This window comes from Chrysochloris asiatica, unplaced genomic scaffold (genome assembly GCF_000296735.1).
Source record: "Chrysochloris asiatica unplaced genomic scaffold, ChrAsi1.0 scaffold00146, whole genome shotgun sequence".
NCBI lineage: Eukaryota > Metazoa > Chordata > Mammalia > Afrosoricida > Chrysochloridae > Chrysochloris > Chrysochloris asiatica.
In genome coordinates, this window is record NW_006408664.1 from 3761747 (window position 1) to 3782412 (window position 20666).

Below are 20666 nucleotides of genomic sequence, written 5' to 3' on the forward strand. Positions count from 1 at the left end.
TGTTATGACCCCATAATGGATTATTATTTTTGCTTTAAACAATTATCCTTTAAAGAGATTTAAAATAATAAAAACCATTTTATATATATTCACATATTTTATTTCCCATGCTCTTCATTTCTTGGTGTGGATCTAACTTCTGTCCCTGAAGAACTTCCTTTAATATTTACTAGGAGTCCTGGTGTGGTGCTGTGGGCTAATGTGCCAGACTGCAAAGCCGTTTGAACTATAAGGTTGGTGGTTCAAGCTCACCAGCTGCTCCTTGGAAACCCTATGCAGGGTCGCTATGGGTTGGAATCGACTCGATGGCACTTGACAACAACAACAATATTGCAGATGTGCTGGTAATGGATTCTCTCAGCTTTTGAGAATGTCTTAATTTTTTCTTCATTTTTGAAGAATTTTTGCTGAGTATAGAATTCTGGGTGAACAGTTGTTTTCATTTGGGTTGCTGCCATTCAGTACTTTAAAGATGTTGCCCCATTGACCTCTCATTTAGTTTCTAGTGAGAATTTGGCTGTCACTTTGTGTTTCTCCATATATTAAGTATCTTTTCTCTTTGACTGTCTTGTTACTCTAACTCCAGACTGTAAGGTGAAGGGAGAATGGGGACTGGAATCAAGGTATCCTGATAGGATTTTCTGTGGCCACCATAATTAGTGCTGTGGGCGTTCATGAGAAGGCAGGGATGTCATCTGGTAGGCAGGGGCCCTTGTGGGGATCCAGTTGGGCTCACCACAGTAACAAGAAGATGTCTAACTCCTCTTTTCCCAGAATGATGGGAGCAGGGACTGGAGTATGAACAAGGAAGATACTAAACACATGGAAAATTTTATTTCATATTTTGAATCTGGTTGAAGACTTAAAAGATTCCTTTTTCTAAACCAAAAATAAGTTGGCTACTCTCTTTTCATGTTACTCACCATGTCACTGATGCCAAAAGTGAAACCTTTCACTGTAGACATGTAGCTAATCCTCCAGAAGACAGTTTCCCTCTGTTACCCTACGGTATAAACTCAGATTTAGCCCAGTGGATGACTCCACTAAGTTAGGTACTGTAATCAGTAGGTAGAATTTCCTTTTAGATTGTATACTTACTTCTATATGAGATAGAAATGTTGTGTGGCATAGAGGACAAACTACACTTATAACAAAATCCACTCTCCAATACCCTTCTCATTGCATTTATACACCACATACACACACACACAGAGTCAACAAGACACCAAGGTTTTCACTTAGAGTGTGTATAAGATAGTAGCTAAAAGCACACGCCCAAGAGCCATAGGTTTGAAATTCTGTCCCTTATTAGCTGTTTAACTTTGAAAAAGTGACTTAATCTATCTGTGCCTTCAGTCTTTTCATCTTTAAAATAGCTATGTGAATGGTTCCTACTCTAAAAGGTGGCTGTGGAAATGATACCATGTGTATAATCCTCTCAGCATGCCTGGCACATGGCAAGCCTATCTAGTGCCAGTTGTTATTACTGTCTGTCTGATCCTGGTGTAGAGTCCTGGGGTGGCACTGTGAGATAATGCACTGGACTGCAAGGCCAGTTTGAACCACAATGTTAGCAGTTCAAATTCACTAGCAGCTCCTTGGAAATCCTATACAGGGTCGCTGTAAGTTGGAACTGACTTGACAACACTTAATAACAACAACAATCCTGGTGTGGAGGTATAGGATGGGCACCAGGTCAGTGATTCAAACCCACCAGCTGCTCCTCGGAAACCATACGTAGGGTTCTGAACTGACTCGACAGCACTTAACAACAATCCTAAAAAAACCCTGAGGTCTCTCTCATGCACCTGTCTGCCTATACTTTGTAAGAGTTTGAATTCTGATTCTGCCACTTATTAACTGTGTGTCCTGAGGAAAGCTATTTAATCTCTCTGAGCCTCAGTGGTGGGGGTGGTTGCTGTGTGCCATTCGAGTTAATTCGAGTCCTAGCAACCCTTCATAGGATTTCTAAGGCTGTAAATTATCACAGGAGCAGAAAACCTCATCTTTCTATGTCAGAGTGGCTGGTAGATTTGAACTGCTGACCTTCTGGTTAGCAGCCCAGCTCATAACCTACACTCTACCAGGGATCCTTTTCCCTTTCTGTAAATTCAAGATAATAATAATTGCTTTTGAAAGTCATCTCAAAGGCTGAATATATATATATATACATTTAAATATGTTTCACACATGTAAATAGCTTAGTACTTGATAGTTTTTATCATCGGCAAAAAGGAAATAACAATCCTTGCCCTGCCCGTCTCATAGGTTATTGTGAGAAGGTACATGAAAAAGAAGTGCACTATATAAGTGTTGTTACTTCCAGTCCCTAGGGAGACTTGTAGTAGTCCAGCAGTATTAGGGTTGTTGTTGTTAAGTGCTGTAGAGTCAATTCTGACACATAGCAACTTTGTCTAGGGTTCCAAGGAGTGACTGGTGGGTTTAAATGACCTTGTGGTTAGCAGTCCAGTGCTTAACCTATAGCACCATTCCAGGACTCTTGCAGTATTAGGGAGTTAAGCACTGAAGAGAGTAATAGTTCATTATGCAAATGTAAACAAATTGCTACTTGTATCATTAGGAATTTCCAGAACGGTCAGTGTCAACAATTCCACCTACAAACTGCTCAAGAACAACTTTTCCAATTTACTAAAAACTACTTCCTGAGTTTTAAAAATTTAAACAACCCATATAGGATGGTGGTTAATAATTTAAGAATTAGATAAATTGGCTTGGATTTTCTTTAATTTAGTGGATATTGAAATGTGTTGGTCCTGAGTATTACAGAATTTAAACGTTTTCTGCATTTTGACCCAAAAGAGATGAGGTTGGATAGAAACTCTTAGGTTTGGATATAAACACAGAAGACACTCCTTCCGTGGAGGCAGGGGTCTAAAGATGTATTTTTTTTTCCTTCACAACCAGAAAATATGTGTTGTTTCAAAACTATTTTATATGGGGCTCCAGAATTTAATTCTACTGAATTTGAGTGCCATTTCTTTTTTAATTTTTATCTACAATACTATTGAAGCTCACAAAATACCAGTAATCTCCATGCAATGGTTAACAGCAAAAGAACACGCCCTTTACCTCGCTTTCAACTATAACAAACACTAAAACAGTCACACGTGTGATGGAGAAATGAATACAGCAGATCCAGAAGTGTGTTTTGACTCCCCTCCTATGTAGTTTTGATTCCTCTCAGTTTAATTTCTTCAATTAGACTTGCAGCTCATTGTAACCTGGAATATACTTTTAAGTACTTTAGTTTTCTACCAAAATGCTTACAACCACTTGTTGTAACTGCACATAATTGGGAATCAGTTTTTTTTGTTTTGTTTTGTTTTTTGAGTGATTTATTTGGTCTTTGGAATGACATCTTTTGTAGGGAAATTTCAGTTGAAGACATCTAATTAAGAACTGTTTCCTTCTCTGTAGTTACCAGATTTTCCTTCTTGATAGCAGCAAGAGTGGAAGGTGTTTTCTTTCTTTCTGGCAGAATAAAATCGGCATGCCCGGGTGAAAGCGAAGGAAAAGTATAATTGATGTATTTTTGAAATGCTGCCCTTGTTTCTTGTAATTCTTCCTCCAGAAAATCTTTCCAATTTGTCATGATTCCCAGTTGTTTTGCGATGGACAGCAGCTCCCCTTGGGTATTAACCAGTTTATCCATCACATTTCCAAGTGTAACTTGATGTGTTTTCTCCGCTTCTTGAAGCACTTCCTGAACCTCTTCTTGCTTCTGCCTATGAGCCATACCATAATAGATGTTCATTTCGTGTTCTCTTTCCTTTATCAATAGTTCCACACTCTTCTTCTGATCCTTAACAACGGACACACCGGCATTCAACAGTTCCTCCATGGCCTTTCTACAAATGACAATATAAATTTATAAATTCGATGGATTAACCATTCAAACCAAAATAATTTGTCCTTAACCACAAAGCTATGAGCATTTGCTAGGCTGAGTGAGGCTCTGAGACGCTCTCACATTGAGGTTTGGATTGCATTGTTGTTGTTAAGTGCCGTCGAGTCGATTCCGACTCATAGTCACCCTGTATAGGGTTTCCGAGGCTGTAAATCTGGTTTCCAAGGCTGTAAATCTTTATGCGAGCAGAAAGCCTAATCTTTCTCCCGCAGAACCGCTGGTAGTTTCGAGCTCCTGACCTTGAGGTTAGCAGCCCAACTCCTACCAGAGCTCTTTAGGATTGTGTTAGCTAGTAGCAGCAAAACAACAACATTTTTCAGAGCGGAGCAGTTGTTCATTGACTACCCTGCTGTGGTCTAGAAGAAGGCAGTTAGGCTAATGGCAACTTTGCCAGCCTGAGTTTATCTTGGCCAGAAAAATAGGAGGCCAGTGTGCTTAAACTGAAAAAAAAAAAAGGTGGGGGTGGAAGGCTAGTCAGAGTTCTAAACCACTCTGGAAAGCATTTCTTTATGTAAGTTCAGCTGCTGACTTTTAACCAAACAAGAGAAAATTTAGCTTTAACTGCTGGTGTGCCGCGGTAGGATCTGCACTGGACTGCGAACCATAAGATCAGCAGTTCAAATCTACCAGCTGCTCCTCGGAATCCCTATACAGGGTTGCTATGAATTGGAACCAACTCGACAGCACTTAATAATAAAAATCAGTTTAGTTCTAATCTTAGTTTCATCTGAGCAAATTACTGTATGATAGGGGTCTCAGGCCCCCTTTATACTCTTAAAATGACTGAGAACCTCAAACTACTTTTGTTTATATGGGTAATATCTTTTGACATGAACAGTATTGGAAATTAAAAGTGAGATCTTTAAAATATAAATATTAATTCATGTAAAACAATAATCCATTAAATGTTGATATGAAAACATATTTTTATTTTAAACAACCTATATTTTCCCAAACAAAAAAGTATTTAGTGAGAAGAGTGGCATTGTTCTACGTTTTTTGTAAAACGAATCTCTGGCTTAATAGGATAAAAAACTATATTTTCATATTGTTTCATATCTTGTGATATCATATATTATATAAACCCTGGAAAATTCTACTGTATATTCACGGGAAAATGAAAGTGAAAAAGGCAAAAAACATCTTAGTATTGGTAAGAAAGTCGTTTTGACCTTGTGGGACTCCTAAAAGGGTCTCTGGGACCCCAAGGGTTCCTTGGCTCACACTTTGAGAACCAGTGCTGTATGAGTTCACACACCTTTAGTTATAATGTAGGTAATTATATATAGTCTATAGCAGTCAACCATATTGACTTTTTACCATATACCGGGCAGGTTGATGCATGTCTAATAAATATATTACCTCAATGATTTCTTAAAACAACACTATGAGATGATTCTATTTTATTGTGCCTCTTTTACTGATGAGGAAGCTGAGTCACAGAGAAGTAACTTTTCCAAGTTCACTTGATTAGTAAAAGTGACAAAACCAGCTCCTCAACCCAGAGAGTGTGTCCAGAGCAAAAGTTCTTATCTAGTGGTACATTTCTAGTAGATGTCTGTGGTTAACCTCGTTTAAGTAGAATCTTTAAAGATTTGAGAATTTGAAAGTCTGTAAATGTTGGGTTCAAACATCTCTGGTTGCTAAGCAATCCTATCTATATCTAGTTCCCTCCTAGTCTAATACAGACAGTCTAAGATTTGCCCCATTCCCAAGAGACAGTTTTCTCATCTTCTTGGATTCTTTCAGTTTGACTCTCAAACCTGGCAGACTCCCTTAACCTTGAGGTAAACATTACTTGTCCTTGGTCCTTCTACCTGGTATGTTATTTCTTTCCTTAATTTTACCATCAACTAAGTATATCTGGGAAGAAGCTCTGGTAGCGTAGTGGTTATGAGTCGGGCTGACAAGCTCAAGGTCATCAGTTCGAAACTACCAGCAGTTCTGCAGGAGAAAGCTGAGGCATTCTGCTCCCATAAAGATTTATAGCCTCAGAAACCCTATGCAGGGTCACTATGAGTTGGAACTGACTCCATGGTACTTACCAACCAAGTATATCTGGAGTCCTGTTGTGGTGCTGTAGGACAAACACTAGACCACAGGGTCAGTTTGAATCCAAAGGTCGGAGGTTCAGACTCACCAGCCTCTCTGGAAACTCTATACAGGGTAGCTATGAGTTGGAACCAATTTGACAGCACTTAAGAACAACAACAAAGTATATATTTATAAATATCTAGGGTTAATGTTTATTAAGCACTTGCTGTGTCCCAGAGACTATGTTAAGCACTTTACACACATTATATAGCATTAAATTTTCACAAAGTCACTAAAGCTGATCCTATTTTTATTTATTACCTGTTATACTTCCAGTGGTCCTGTTTTGCTGCCATAGGACTCAAGCACTCAAAAGGTCGGTTTGAATCACAAGGTTGGCAGTTCAAACTCATGAGCTGCTCCTTGGAAACCCTACACAGGGTCGCTATGATTTGAAACCCACTCCACAGCACTTAACAACAGGATATAACCCATTTCCATTGAGTTACTTCCAACTCAATGAAACTCTAAGATAGAACTGCCCTACCGGGTATGGGCTGCTGTAATCTTTATGGGAGCAGACTGCCACACATCCTTCTCCCATGGAGTAGAGGGTTGTTGTTGTTGTTGTTAAGTACCATGCAGTAGGTTCTGACTCACAGTGACCTTGCACAGAGTTTCCAAGGGTAGGTGATTTCAAATTACCAACTTTTCAGTTAGTAGTCACCACCCCAACCATGGCTACCAAGATATTTTGTTGTTGTTAAGTGCCATTGAGTCGGTTCCGACCCATAGTGACCCCATATAGGGTTTCCAAGGAGCGACTGGTGAGCTTGAACCACCGACCTTGCAGTTCAAATGGCTTTGCAGTCTGGCGCATTAACCCACAGCGCCACACTAAGATATAGTGGATGAGAAAAAGCAAGACTGAAAACCAGCTTCCTGACTTTCAGCCTGGGTCATAGCACTTCACAACAACAACAACATATTAATTCTAGAATACATTATGTATTTTTCTGTATGTTTTATATGTTGTTGTTAAGTGCTATCAAATCAGTTCTGTCTCATAGCAACCTTGCATAGGGTTTCCAAGGAGCCACTGGTGGATTTGAACCACCAACCTTGTGGTTAGTAGTCCTACAGCACCACAACAGGACTCTATATTTTATATGTTCTTGTTAAGTACTGTCCTGATGACTCATAGCATTTCTAAGGAGCTGCTGGTGAATTTGAATCGTCAACCTTGCAGTTAGAAGTCTGGTGCTTATCCTACAGTGCCACACTAGGACTCCATATGTTTTATATGTTGTTGTTATTAAGTGCCATCGAGTCGATTCTGACCCACAGCAACCCTAAACAGGTTTTCCAAGGAACAGCTAGTGAGCTTGAACCACAGACCTTGCATTTCAAATGACTTTGCAGTCTGACTCATTAACCCACAGTGCCACATATAGTTCATGATAAAAATATTTAAATACAAAAACTGGGCATATGTTGTTGTTGTTGTTGTTATTTGCTGAGGAGTCGGTTCTGACCCTGTACAGGTTTTCCGAGGCTGTAAATCTTTACGGGAGCAGAAAGCCTCATCTTTCTCCCGCGGAACTGCTGGTAGTTTCGAACTGCTGGCCCTGAGGCTAAAAGTCCGATTCGTAACCACTATGCTACCAGTATATATATATATATATATATATACCTTAACCATATCCCTTTCTCTAAGTTGATTTTGATAAAAGGAAAATATTAATTTCTGGAATACCTTCTGTGAGCCTGCATTTCTTTTTCTGCTAAATGTCTTTCTTCATGCCTGGCTTTCTCCACAGCCTGGACCTTCTCCCTGTGGCATTCCATCATAATTCTTTGGATTCTATGGACCATACGTTGTTCTGCAGCCAAGTTTTCTCTCTTTAGTTCTTCTTCCATGTTTCGATGCATCTCTAGCCTCGTTTTTTCGACTACATCCTTAAGCAACATTAAAACTAGGTTTAGATATTATGTCTTTGTTATTAAAAAATGTACACTAAGAGATTATTTAAATCATAGTTATCTACCTGATGGGATGTGCCTCTGTTAACACTGATGATTTAGAAGAAAACCATGTCTAAGCTTATACAATGTTAAGTGAAATGTAAAAGGTACAAACTATGTTGATAAATATGTTTGTAGATAATATTATAAGACAATATTAAAAAAAAGATGTAGTTGTGTTGAGGGAAGGATAAGATTTATGTCTTTTTTCTTAATTGTTCAAATATTCTATAGTATCATATTATCTTTACATGTAATTTAAAATTATAATACAGTTCTATTTCAGAAGGTCAGTCTTGGGAAATGGCAGAAATAGCTATTATGCCTCCTTAGTGTTTCCTAGGTAGGAGGGAGCCTTAGGCTCATGCAGAACACAGTTGTGCATTCCTATAGTTACAGGAACTTGCTGGTCCAGTCCCCACCTTCATTCAAACGTTCCAGCTCTTCTTTAGTGTTAAGTGGCCCTTTCTTGTTAATGCAGGGGACAGGAGCAAATAAAGAAGTTTGCTGGGGGACACAAATGGCTTGCACCTAACTACCAACTTAAATAGTAGCAGTTCAAAACCACCCAGCAACACTGTGGAAGAAAAGTCTACTTTTGTAAATACCACAGCCAAAAAGACCCTATGTAGTATGTAGGGTACTCCATAGCTTCTGGTAGAAAGCATGGACAGCCTTCAGGCAGATGAAGAGAAAAGACACTAGCTAAATCAGGACTTGAGGAAAAGAGATACATCATCCTAAAGGAAGATCCTTGCCATCATTTTGGAAATATTTATTACCTCCTCACTGTGGCAGGCAATAGGCTAGCCACAGCCCAGATGATACAAACACAAGAACACTGCAATGCTTATCCTTAAGGGATGTAATGCAAGAGACCTATGACCAGATGGTACAATGAGTGTTTTAAAAGAAATACATGCCAGGAAGGAGGGTCAATTAACAAATACTATCCAGGAGTTTCAAAATTTTCATTTAAAGGTTAAATGTTCGCCTCTATTTTAGGAACGTCATTGAGAGACCAAAAGTTAAATCAAGCTCTATTCCAAAGTGAGGCCATGAAGGAAGGAGGGGTAGAAACAGGATTCTCAGTTTCTTGCTACATTGCTGACTATGATGCTGAAGTCTTTCAAGAAATTCATCAGCTTGTTTTTCATTCCAGAAATCACAGTTTTAAAAGATAGTACAATATTGTTGTTTTTAGATTTTTTAGTTTGTTTTTAAAGCTACAGACTCCCTTCTTCAAATGAAATCTTACCCAGAAGTGGAGAGAAATATAAGCAATTAAAGCAGAGTTTCTCTGGTTGAAAGTTGTTCATATCCCTTTACCCACCACCATTCCTTTCTGTGATTATTCCTGGGAAAGCCAGGACACTAAGTTGCAGAGGAAACTGAAATAGCTTTTAGCTTCTTAGAAAAATATTTGAAAGACAAAACCAGTCACTGTCAAGTCCATTCTGACTGCTGGTGACCCCATGTAAGTAAGAGTAGAACTGCCCTCTATAGGGTTTTCAGCGGCTGATTTTTTGGAAGTAGACTTGAGCCGCCAATCTTTTGGTGGCAATCGAGTGTGATGACAGTGTATACTCCCCAGGTATTCCACATGCTAGTCAGATTTTCAGAAGTAAAGTTTTCAGCTTCTCACTTTGGCTACTCCAAGAGTGAAAAATGAAAACAGACAACAGAAATCACTTTTGAGAATCTCTCCAGAGCAGCCTCACTACATGTATTTGGAAAATATTAGCAGGTTACAAGTGCTAGCTGGGTTTTCCCTTGCACACTAAAAGTTTGTCCCTTATACACTAAAACTTTTTTGATAATTAATATCTTTAATGGAAATATTTCTAAAAATTTTAACACTTAAATCTTTAACATAAAAAGAGTGCATGAACACGAGTTACATTTTCTTAATAGTATACTGGATACAATAATTACTCGAGTTCATAGGGCCACTTATCTCTATTATAAATGACCCCAGACAATTTGAGGTTTGATAACTGCTTTTTATGGAGTACCGATGTGGTGGTGTAGGACCATAAGATTGGTTTGAACCATAAAGTTGGTGGTTCAAACTCACCAGCTGATCCTTGGAAACCCTATACTGAGTTGAAACTAACTTGATGGCACTTAACAACCATTTTTTATAAAATTTCTTGTTCTGCCCACACCATTGAACTAAGGACTCTTCATCTTAACTGCTGTCATTATGTCCCTTCCCATCATTTCTAGTTTTCAGCATTTAATCTATTTTGGATTTAGAAAATTAAGCAATTGTCTTTTAGGTTGAGGTTGTCAAGTAAGCATAAATAAGATGTGGGTTGGATGGAGAGATGCTGCTGTAGATAATAAGCCTGTGTTTTCATCCTGAAGTCAGAGATCTTTATCTGACTCAGGGACATTTTAACTTATTTCTGGGCTTTCAATCAATATTCTCAATAACTGAGATTGCTGGGTAGTTGGTAAAATATTATCATAATAATATTTCTATTTGCATCATATGTTTAAAAATTATATCCCTGGGTTCTAACCTAAGCTAGGATTCAGAGTATCAAATTTAACCTTTCTTCTATGTAGTTATTGTATAAAACCAAAATTACTTTACTGACTCAGATAGCATGTGAAGTACAGGCACCCTCTGATTTTCAAGGTTACTATACACCACACTTCACTTTAACTAAAGATCTACATTAGTACCTGTTTTCCTTAAGCAAAATGAATCTTAAGAGGATTTTCACTTTTTTGAAAAACTACAGAAAGCTAAACTAGTGCTCAGCGGTTGTTTTGCAGTGAGAGGTTAAAGAAACAGCATGCGCCTTGAGCAGCAAGAGCGGCACACCAAAATTCTTTTTTGAGAATTACATTGTACATACGTTAATTTTATTTAGGTTGTGTATTTGTCACATCATTCTTGCTTTACTATATTGAATCCTGGTGTGGCGCTGTAAGATTAGTGCTGGACTACTAGGTCGGCAGTTCAAACTCACCAGCTGCTCCTGGAAACCCTTCACAAGGCCGCTTTGAGTCAAAACTGACTCGATGGTAATTAACATCAACAACTGTATGGGGAGTTCTGGTGTGCCGCTAACAGAATAAGCACTGAACTGCTGACTGCCAAACTGGTAATTCAAACCTACCAGCCAGGTTTTCTAGGAAACCCTAACCAAGAGTTGCTGTAACTAGAACCAGCTCACTGACGCTTAACGCATATTGTTTTAGGTTTTATGTGCTATTTAGTGTGATTTGGTAGGTTATTTTGGGGATCTGAGAATGCTCAAAAATGTGTCCTATATAAATTAATAGTAACTGCTTCTTTACTTTATGCCATTTCCCTTTATGCACGGTTTCATAGGAACACTTTACTTTTGGATAGTGGGGGAAGCCTGTACACAGTTAAAGCTACATACTAATTTAAAAAATCTACTGTTTGGCAGTCTTGTAATTCAGAAGGAGATTTCCTGATCCCATTACTTTTACTGCAATGCATACTGAATGACCCAACCTACATTTGAAGATATTACACAAAGCAGTCTAAAGAAACCTATCATGTTTACTATACAGATGTTTGATAGACATCCCCTACACAATGCCTCCCACATGAGACATTTCTCTCAGGTATCACAACTAGGAATAGCTGGGCCTCTCGTGAGCATCTTATTTGTTTGACTTTATAGACATGGTGGGGAGTATGGTGACTCCATATGCTAAGCACTGAATCTTGAACCATAAGGTCTACAGTTGGAGTCCACCAGCTACTCTATGAGAAACATTAGGCTTTCTGCTTCTTCAAAGATTTAAAGCCTTGGTAACCCTATACAGGGTCACCATGTGTGGGAACAGACTGTCTGTACATAACAACATAGACATGGTAATTCATGGAATTTCACTCTTTGCATTAGCTGTCAGAAAGCTCAAGGTCAAATCAGTTGCACAGGACCTCATGGCTTATATATTTTCTTACATTTTAAATTCACCCTAACTTCATTACACTTCCTACCCTAATTTTTATTAGTTTCCCTTGTTGTTAAGTGCCATCAGTTGGTTCTAACTTTTAATGACCTTGTATAGGGATTTTTGAGGAGCAGCTGGTGGGTTTGAACCGCCAATCTTATCCTATAGTGTCACAACTGTACTCCAATTTTCCTTAGATATCATTTCCTTTTCAATACTGTTGTGTTTTAATAATATAAATTACTTTCCAAAGTCGTTTTACCTGTCCATTTGATTGTTGTTAAGTGACTTCACAGAGGTTCCAACTTATAGCCATCTTGTATAGTCTGTCTGAGGAGAAGCCGGTAGGTGTGAACCACCAACCTTGTGGTTACTTGTTGTTGCTGTTGTTAGGTACCATCGAGTTGGTTCTGACTCATAGAAATCCTATGCACAGCAGAACAAAACACTGCCCAATCCTATGCCATCCCCACAATTATTGTTAAGCTTGAGCCCACTGCTGCTGCCAATCTATCGCTGACCCTCCACTTTACCAAGTATGATGTCCTTCTCTAGGGACTGGTTCCTTCTAATAATACTTCCCAAGTATGAGAAATGAAGTCTCGCCAGCCTAGTTTCTAAGGAGCATTCTGACTGTACTTTTTCCAACACAGATGTGTTTATTCTCCTGGCAGTCCGTTGTACTTTCAACATTTTTCTCCTCCACCATAACTTAAATGCATAAATTCATCTACAATCTTCATTATTCACTGTTCAACTTCCACATGAATATGAAGCTATTGAAAATACCGTGGCTTGGGGCAGGCGCACCTTAGTCCATGACCTGAACACTTTAAAGAGGTCTTATGCAGAAGATTTGCCTAATGCAATATGTCATTTGATTTCCGTGGGTGTTAATAGTGGATCCAAGCAAAATGAAGTCATCGACAACTTCAATCTTTTCTCCACTCATCATGATGTTATTTATTTGTCCAGTGATGAGGATTTTTGTTTTCTTTACATTGAAGTGCAACCATATCGAATGTTGTAGTCTTTGATCTTCATCAAGAAGTATTTTAAGTCCTCTTCACTTTCTTAGCAAGCAAGGTTTTGTCATCTGCATATCATATGCTGTTAATGAGTCTTCCTCCAATTCAGATGTCACATTCTTATTCATAAAAGCCAGCTTCTCAGATTATTTGCTCATCATACAGATGGGATGAGTATCGTGAAGAACACAACCCAGGAGCACATTTTTCCTGATTTTGAACTATTCAATGACCCCTTGTTGTGTTTGAATTACTGCCTCTTCTTGGTCTATGTACAGGTTCCTCATGAGCACAATTAAGTGTTCCACAATACCCATTCTATGCAATGTTATTCATGCCTTGTCATGATCCACACAGTCAAAAGCCTTTGTATAGTCAATAAGGCAAGAGTAAACATCTGTCTGGTATTCTCTGCTTTCAGCTAAGAACCATCAGCAATGATATTCCTCATTCCTCCCCTGAATCTGGCTTGAACCTCTAGTCTGCCAATGTGCTGCTGTAGCTAATTTAAAATTATCTTTATCTTTACTTGCATATGATATTTGATCATTTCTGCATTCTGTTGAGTCACCTCTCTTTTGAATGGTCACAAATATGGATCTCTTCCAATCAATAGGCCAGGTAGCTGTCTTCCAGATGTCTTGGCATAGATATGAGTGTCTCCAATGCTGCATCAGTTTGTTGAAAGATTTCAATTTGTAGTCTATCAGTTTCTGAACCCTTGTTCTTTGCCAGTGTCTTCAGTGTACCTTGGACTTCTTCCTTCAGTACCATTGGCTCTTGATCATATGGTACCTCTTGAAATGATTGAACACTATTTCTTTTTAGTACAGTGAGTCTGTGTAGTCCTTCCATCTTCTTTTGATGCTTTCTGCATCATTAAATATTTTGCCCATAAATCCTTTAGTAATTGAGGCTTGGATTGTTTTCTTCTTCTTCAGTTCTTTCAGCTTGAGAAATGTTGAGCATGTTCCTCCCTTTTGGTTTTCTAACTCCAGGTCTTTGCACATTTCATTATAATATTCAACTTTGTCTTCTCGAGCTGCCTTTTGAAATTTTTTATTCAGCTCTTGCCTCCTCCTTTCTTTTATTTGCTTTAGCATCTCTATACTGGAAAGCAAGTTTGAGAGTTTCTTTTGGCATCCATTTTGGTCTTTTTCTTTTTCTTTCTTGTCTTCTTTATCACCTTTTGCTTTCTTCCTGTATGATGTTCTTTATGTCATCCCACAACTCTCTGGTCTTCTGTCATTAATGTCTACTGCAACAAATTTGTTATTGGGATGATCTCTAAATTCAGATTAGATATGTTCAAGACCATGTTTTGGCTTTCGTGGACTTCTTGTTTTAATTTTCTTCATCTTTAGCCTGAACTTGCACATGAGTAACTGATGGTCTGTTCCACAATCTGCCCCTGGCATTTTTTGTTGTTGTTGTTAACTGATGATATGGAGCTTTTCCACCCTCTCTTCCCGAAGGTGTGATCAATTTGATTTACTTTTATTTCATCTGGTATTTGTAATGACTAACTTATTTTTAATAAGTAAGTCATTGGTCTTGTAAAATTCTACTATGTAATCTTCATCATCATTTTATCACTAAGTCCATATTTTCCAACTACTGATCCTCTTTATTTCCAACTTTTGCATTCCAATCACCAGTAATTATCAGGTACATATTGATTGCACATTTGCTCAATTTCAGACGGAAGAAGTTGGTAGAATTCTTCAATGTAATCATCACTGGTTCTGTGGTTGGTGTGTACATTTGAATAACAGTGGTATTAACTGGTTTTCCTAGTAGGGTATTATCCTATCACAGCATTATGCTTCAAGATAGATCTTGAAATGTTCTTTTTGATGATGAATGCAACACCATTCCTCTTTGATGTGTCATTGCTGGCATAGTAGACTATGTGATTGTCATATTTAAAATGGCCAGGACCAGTCCATTTCAGCTTACTAATGCCTAGGATATCAATCTTTATGCATTCCATTTCATTTTTAACAACTTCCAATTTTCCTAGATTCATATTTCATACATTCATGCTCTGATTATTAATGGATGTTTACAGTTGTTTCTCCTCAATTTGAGTTGTGTCTCATGAGTAAATGAAAGTTCGGAAAGCTTTACCCCATTCACATCATCACAGCCTATTTGAGGAGGCAGCTCTTTTCCAGTCATATTTTGAGTATGTTTGAACTTTAGGGGCTCATTTCCAGCACTATATCTGAAAATATTCTGGTGTTATTCATAATTTTTCAATATTCAATATTCTGGTGCCACCTGACAATTATCCACTGTTATTCATAAGGTTTTCCTTGGTTAAACATTCAGAAGGAATCCACTTCTCCGTCTTCCTAGTCTGCCTTAGTCTGAAAGCTCAGCTGAAATCTGTCCATGATAGGTGACAAACTGACAGACATGTGTTGGTGTGGTTAGTAGTACAGTGCTTATCCCACAGTGCCATGTCAAGGCTCTGTCCATTGGATAAGATACCAAAATTTTATCTAATAGCAAGCATTTGAGACTTATCAAATTCCTAACATTATATAAGGGTGATTCTCAGTTGTCACTACATACCAGAATTTAATATTTGTATTCTAGAAGAACTTCTTTTTAGATGGTGATCTCAGAGTTTAGTATGTGTGATAATCAGCTGGTCTAGGAGTTCAAAATATTGCCAGCAATTCTGTTTTTATAGATCTGCAGTGTGTGTGTGTGTGTTCAAAGCAATTGGTTCAAAGGCAACTCCTGAGAAACAGTACTGATGTCTATGTCTGTGTACTTTACAGCTAAACTAACAATCCAACACATTCCTTTAGATCAGTCATATCTTCAAATATAAGATGGCGGTTTAAATGTAAACTAAATAAGATGGTGGCTTAAATGTAAACTCTCAAACCCAAGGCCAATATTTCAGAAAGGTCAACCTCCCGCTAACATTTCTCCTATAAATTTTCTTAGCTGGGTCACCTATCAGAATGACCGTGGCTGTCACCTAGGTAGGACTCTGGAGATCCCACTTAAACCAAGAGTTAGCCTTTTTTAAATTGCTGGGTTGAAGGACATGCTGGGGGCTGAGTACAGGGAAAAACCAGGATAATCAAGGTGATAAAAGGCTTGAGGAGTGGCTATTTATCAGCTGATAAGGAGGTATTCCAGTGCTGTAGGAACCTATATGGTCCTACTGGTGTATGCTAACTGGATAGCAGACCTGCCTCAGATATGCTATAAACATTTTACATGTTTTGAATTGAAATAGGGGATGGTCAGTGAGCTACTCAGTTAAACGCTCAGGGATCAAGCCAAGATTTGGCTGAGGCAGGGGACTAGAGGCAAGCAGTGATCACTCGACTATCATACAGGAAACCTGCTGGGGTAGAGCCACTTTTCCTGCCAGCAAGTATCTCAAGGACAAGGACCATCAATTTATTCTCACCTAATTCAGATCTGAAGGAGCTCTGGTAGTGTAGTGGTTATGAATCAGGCTACTAACCTTCAAGGTCAGCAGTTCAAAATTACCAGGGGTTCCGCAGAAGAAAGATGAGGCATTCTGCTCCCATAAAGATTTACAGCCTTGGAAACCCTGTACAGGGTCACTATGAGTCGGAACCGACTTCATGGTACTTAACAACAACAACAACAACAACAATTCAGATCTGAGGAGTCTTGGTGTGGCACTATGGGCTAATGCATCAGACTGCAAAGTCATTTGAACTGCAAGGTCGATGGTTCAAGCTCACCAGCTGCTCCTTGGAAACCCTATACAGGGTTGCTATGGGCCAGAATCAACTCGATGGCACTTAACAACAACAACAAAAATTCAGATCTGATATAGGAGTATGGTAAGTGCTCATGTTGCAAACAATGGATAAATTGGCCAGTGGTTCTGACCTGTTTATTAGTTGTATTCCCACTAAATTAGGCCAAACTTGGGGTCATACCTCTGCCACTTCTCCTCTAGACTTTCCCCATGTATCATCACACCAGAACCACATCCCATCCTGCCCTTCTCTTGGGTAAAATGTGAAATAGTTCTGTACCCTTTACCTTTGAACAGATTTTATTATGGAGACACTGAACTAAGCACTGATCCTTAGACCTCTGCCTAGAAAGTTTACTAATTACCAAGTGTCACGTGCTAGAACAGGTCACAAGTTAAAAAGAACTCCCCTCATTTTTTGACCTCTGGTCCTGCAGAAAATACTTGAGAGCTGGCTCAGACAGATGTCCCTCTTGGCATGGCTGCAAATGTAAATTTAGGTAAATAATGCACAAGGAAAAAGCCCAGGGAATGAAGAGAACTGCTTGTTTCATTCTTTTAGCAAGTATGTCAGTACTTGTTAACACAAAGCACTGTGCTGAGCACTGGAGCAAAAGCAATGACAAGACAGATATGCCCTTATGGTGACTGAAGTCATGTAGAGGATTTGGATGTTAAACAACTAAGCACACCGCTAAATCTTTACAATGCAATAACCACCATGCCAGAGAATGGAGTATCATAGACAGTGTATAGTGTCAGGTTCAGCATTGGCCCAGTAAAGCTATCCTTAAGAAGTTATGTTTGAGCTAAAATCTGGAGAAGAAGGTAGAGAAAAGAAGCTGGAAGAAGCATGATGTGCTCAAGATCAAGGTACCAGACAAAGGTAGTGAGCCAGAAGAAAGAGAGGCAGTTGCAAGAGATGCAGTAGGTAAGATTATGGAATCCTCTTTCACAGGGCTCCTCACTGCTGCCACAGAGATCAGCATAGAGAATGCCACACTCTCCACAGATTCCACAACTTGCTGTGAAACTCCTGGTCTTCCCAGCCAACCTCTATGAAACAATGTGGTGAAATGAGTTCCTTTATGTGGTCATTTGCCTGAATTCTTTGGGAAAACCACTTAAAAGATTTCCCCCCTTAAACCCTGAGGAGTTACCTGTGCTCTAGTTTTCTATCCCAGAGAGTTTGTTACTTTCATCCAAGTTGATTGACGTTTTCTGGGTAAACCTTGTGCTGTAATTTGCCCTGTGATTAGTCTATTTAATGCACATTGCAGGACTGGTCAATATAGTACAGACTATGCAAATGAAATGTCTATGGCCCACCAAGGAGATTGGTTAATTCATGATTCCCCTGGGAGGCCCAGGCATTGAAATTAACAAGGAGGTTCTTTCTGTATATACGCAGTCAACCCCACATAGGTTTCAAAAAGGAGAAAAAGGAAGAGAGGAAAAGACAGAGAAGCAGCAGAAAGAGAGGAAGTGAAGACCCTCTTAAAAGAGCTGTAACAGGGATCAAAGGCTGTACCACTGAAGACTGTGAGAGACCTAGAAGATGTCCTATGACACAACAGGCAGTTGAAGGCTCAGAAGGGACCCTGTGGCAGAGTTAGTGATGACAGCAGAAACTTGATGCTAGGAACACAGCTAAGAGAACTGAACAAAGATGCTACACTGATTATGAGCTGGGTCAGTGAGCAGTGGAGAAGACATTGATGGCAGGGAGGCCAAACACAGAGAAACTTGCATAGCTGAGAAGGGGTGTGCAGAGCCAGGAAGTCTGTCCTGATGGGCCCAAAAGGAGACCTGCCCTGAGGCAGTGAGAGGTCTGTATGGCTGAGAGAGGATGTGGATGGCAGATACAAGGGCCTGCTTACTTGTACAGCTGAAAGAAGTTGAGAAAGCTGTCCTGAACCAAAGAAGGGAGGGCTGTGCTCTCCACTTTGGGATAGCTTTCCATACTTTGCCTATATACTTCTTATCCCCATCCTGAGTTGTACGGTCTGTTGATCCTGATCCCAAGTTAAACCCTATTACTTCCTTAATAGAAGTCCTGGTGTGGTGCTGTGGGTTAATGCGCTGGACTGCAAAGTCGGTTTGAACCACAAGGGCAGAGGTTCAAGCTTACCAGCCACTCCTTGGAAACTCTATACTGGGTCTCATTATGGGTCAGAACTGATTCAACGGCACTTAACAACAACTTCCTTAACAAACCACATAATTGTGAGTAACCAAACCAAAAAGCAAACACTACCATCAATTGATAAGGCGCTCTGGTAGCTTAGTGGTTATGAAGCAGGCTGCCAACCGCAAGGTCAGCAGTTCGAAACTACTAGCTGTTCTGTGGGAGAAAGATGAGGCTTTCTGTTCCCGTAAAGATTTACAGCCCCGGAAACCCTGTACAGGGTTGCTATGAGTTGGAACCGACTCCACGGCACATAACAACAACAACCATCAATTGATACTGACTCATAGTGACCCTGTATAGAGTTTCCAAGGCTGTAAATCTTTACAGGCGAAGACAGCCTCATCTTTCTCCTGCAGAGTGGCTGGTGGGTTTCAACTATCAAACTTGTAGTTAACAGTCCAGTGCTTGTCCTTCAGCACCAATTCATGTGGCCATTGCAACAAATCATCAAACCCCATAGAAAAGTAGAGAGTCTGTGAGGGGACAGCTGGTGTCAGAAATACTAAAGAAGTTGGAGAATGGAGGTATATCTGATTTCCACTTCATAGAAATCAACTTTGGGCTGATCCTGGTTCTTATCACTAAAAAAGTTCTGCTACTACTTACTACTACTAGTAGAACCTCACAAACACCAACCTATATTTTACATGCTATTATTTTCTTTTCTGCTGTCCTTGCCAAGTGCTTCCATTACCTTAAATACTTATAAAATGACAACAAAACATAATAAAAACCCCAAACACCTGTAGATCCTTTTGATGCTTCTCTTCCAGAATTAGAAGGTCAATTCTGTGTTTGTCCTTTGCTTCTTCAATTGCTTTTTCTACTGCTTGTTTTTGGAGTTCCTTAGCCTTTGAAAGAAATTATGTATCTATTAATACATCATGATGAACATAGGGCAATTCATCATTATTTGGGATATTGGTAAATCAGGTTTTCAAGTTTACTGAAAATTAGCAACTACCTCGGGACCCCTAGTAACTTGTTCTGTTTCCATCTCAAACTTTCCATAAATATCTAGCTGCCTTAGCTAGAGATGCTCTAATAGATTCCAACATTTAGCTCAGATCACTGTTGCAGGAATTGCTAAAGAGAGGACAGCTTTACTCTAGACTGCTGGGTTCTTTTCTCTTTGGCACTTCTTGCTTATCAAAATAATATACACCTACTCCTCACTGACTGATTTAAGACCTAAAGAGCAGGTTATTATAAAAAACAACCTCAGCATTATGCAAAAATGGAGGATGACCATATCAGATCACAAAATGATGACAACATCATTCCATAATTGACAAATTTCAACATTACATAGTTGCCAAGTTATATCATTACATAACTGTCAAACCACTGGGAATCATGGCCCAGGCAAGTTGACACATAACCTTAACCATCACCACCAGTATTACTTTTGTCTTACACCATGGTGCTCATTATTGCTAAACATACTCATTCTCTACAATGTTAGCCATTGCTTGTCATGATCCACACAACTGAAAGTCTTTGTGTAGTCAATAAAGCACTGGTAAACATCTTTCTGGTATTCTCTGCTTTCAGCCAAGATCCAGCTGATAATGATATCCCTCATTTCACGTCCTCTACTGAATCTAGCTTGAACCTCTGAAAGTTCTCTGTCAGTGTGTGGTTGCAGCCGTATTTGTATTATCTTTAGCAAGATTGTACTTGCATGCAATATTAATGATACTGTCCGATGATTTCCCCATTCAGTTGAGTCACCTCTCTTTGGAATGA

At 39.2% G+C, this 20666-nt stretch overlaps 1 protein-coding gene across 1 annotated transcript in view; it reads right to left on the minus strand.

Annotated features, from left to right (window-relative positions):
* Positions 1-3409: 3409 nt before the first annotated feature.
* Positions 3410-20666, minus strand: part of LOC102810647 (chromosome unknown open reading frame, human C6orf163) — a 36812-nt gene continuing 19555 nt past the window's right edge. The window contains exons 3-5 of the mRNA XM_006870665.1: positions 19661-19768; positions 7719-7921; positions 3410-3869 (exon numbers count right to left, since the gene is read on the minus strand). Coding sequence (XP_006870727.1) covers positions 3410-3869; positions 7719-7921; positions 19661-19768 — 771 coding nt within the window. The remainder of the gene's footprint in view (positions 3870-7718; positions 7922-19660; positions 19769-20666) is intronic.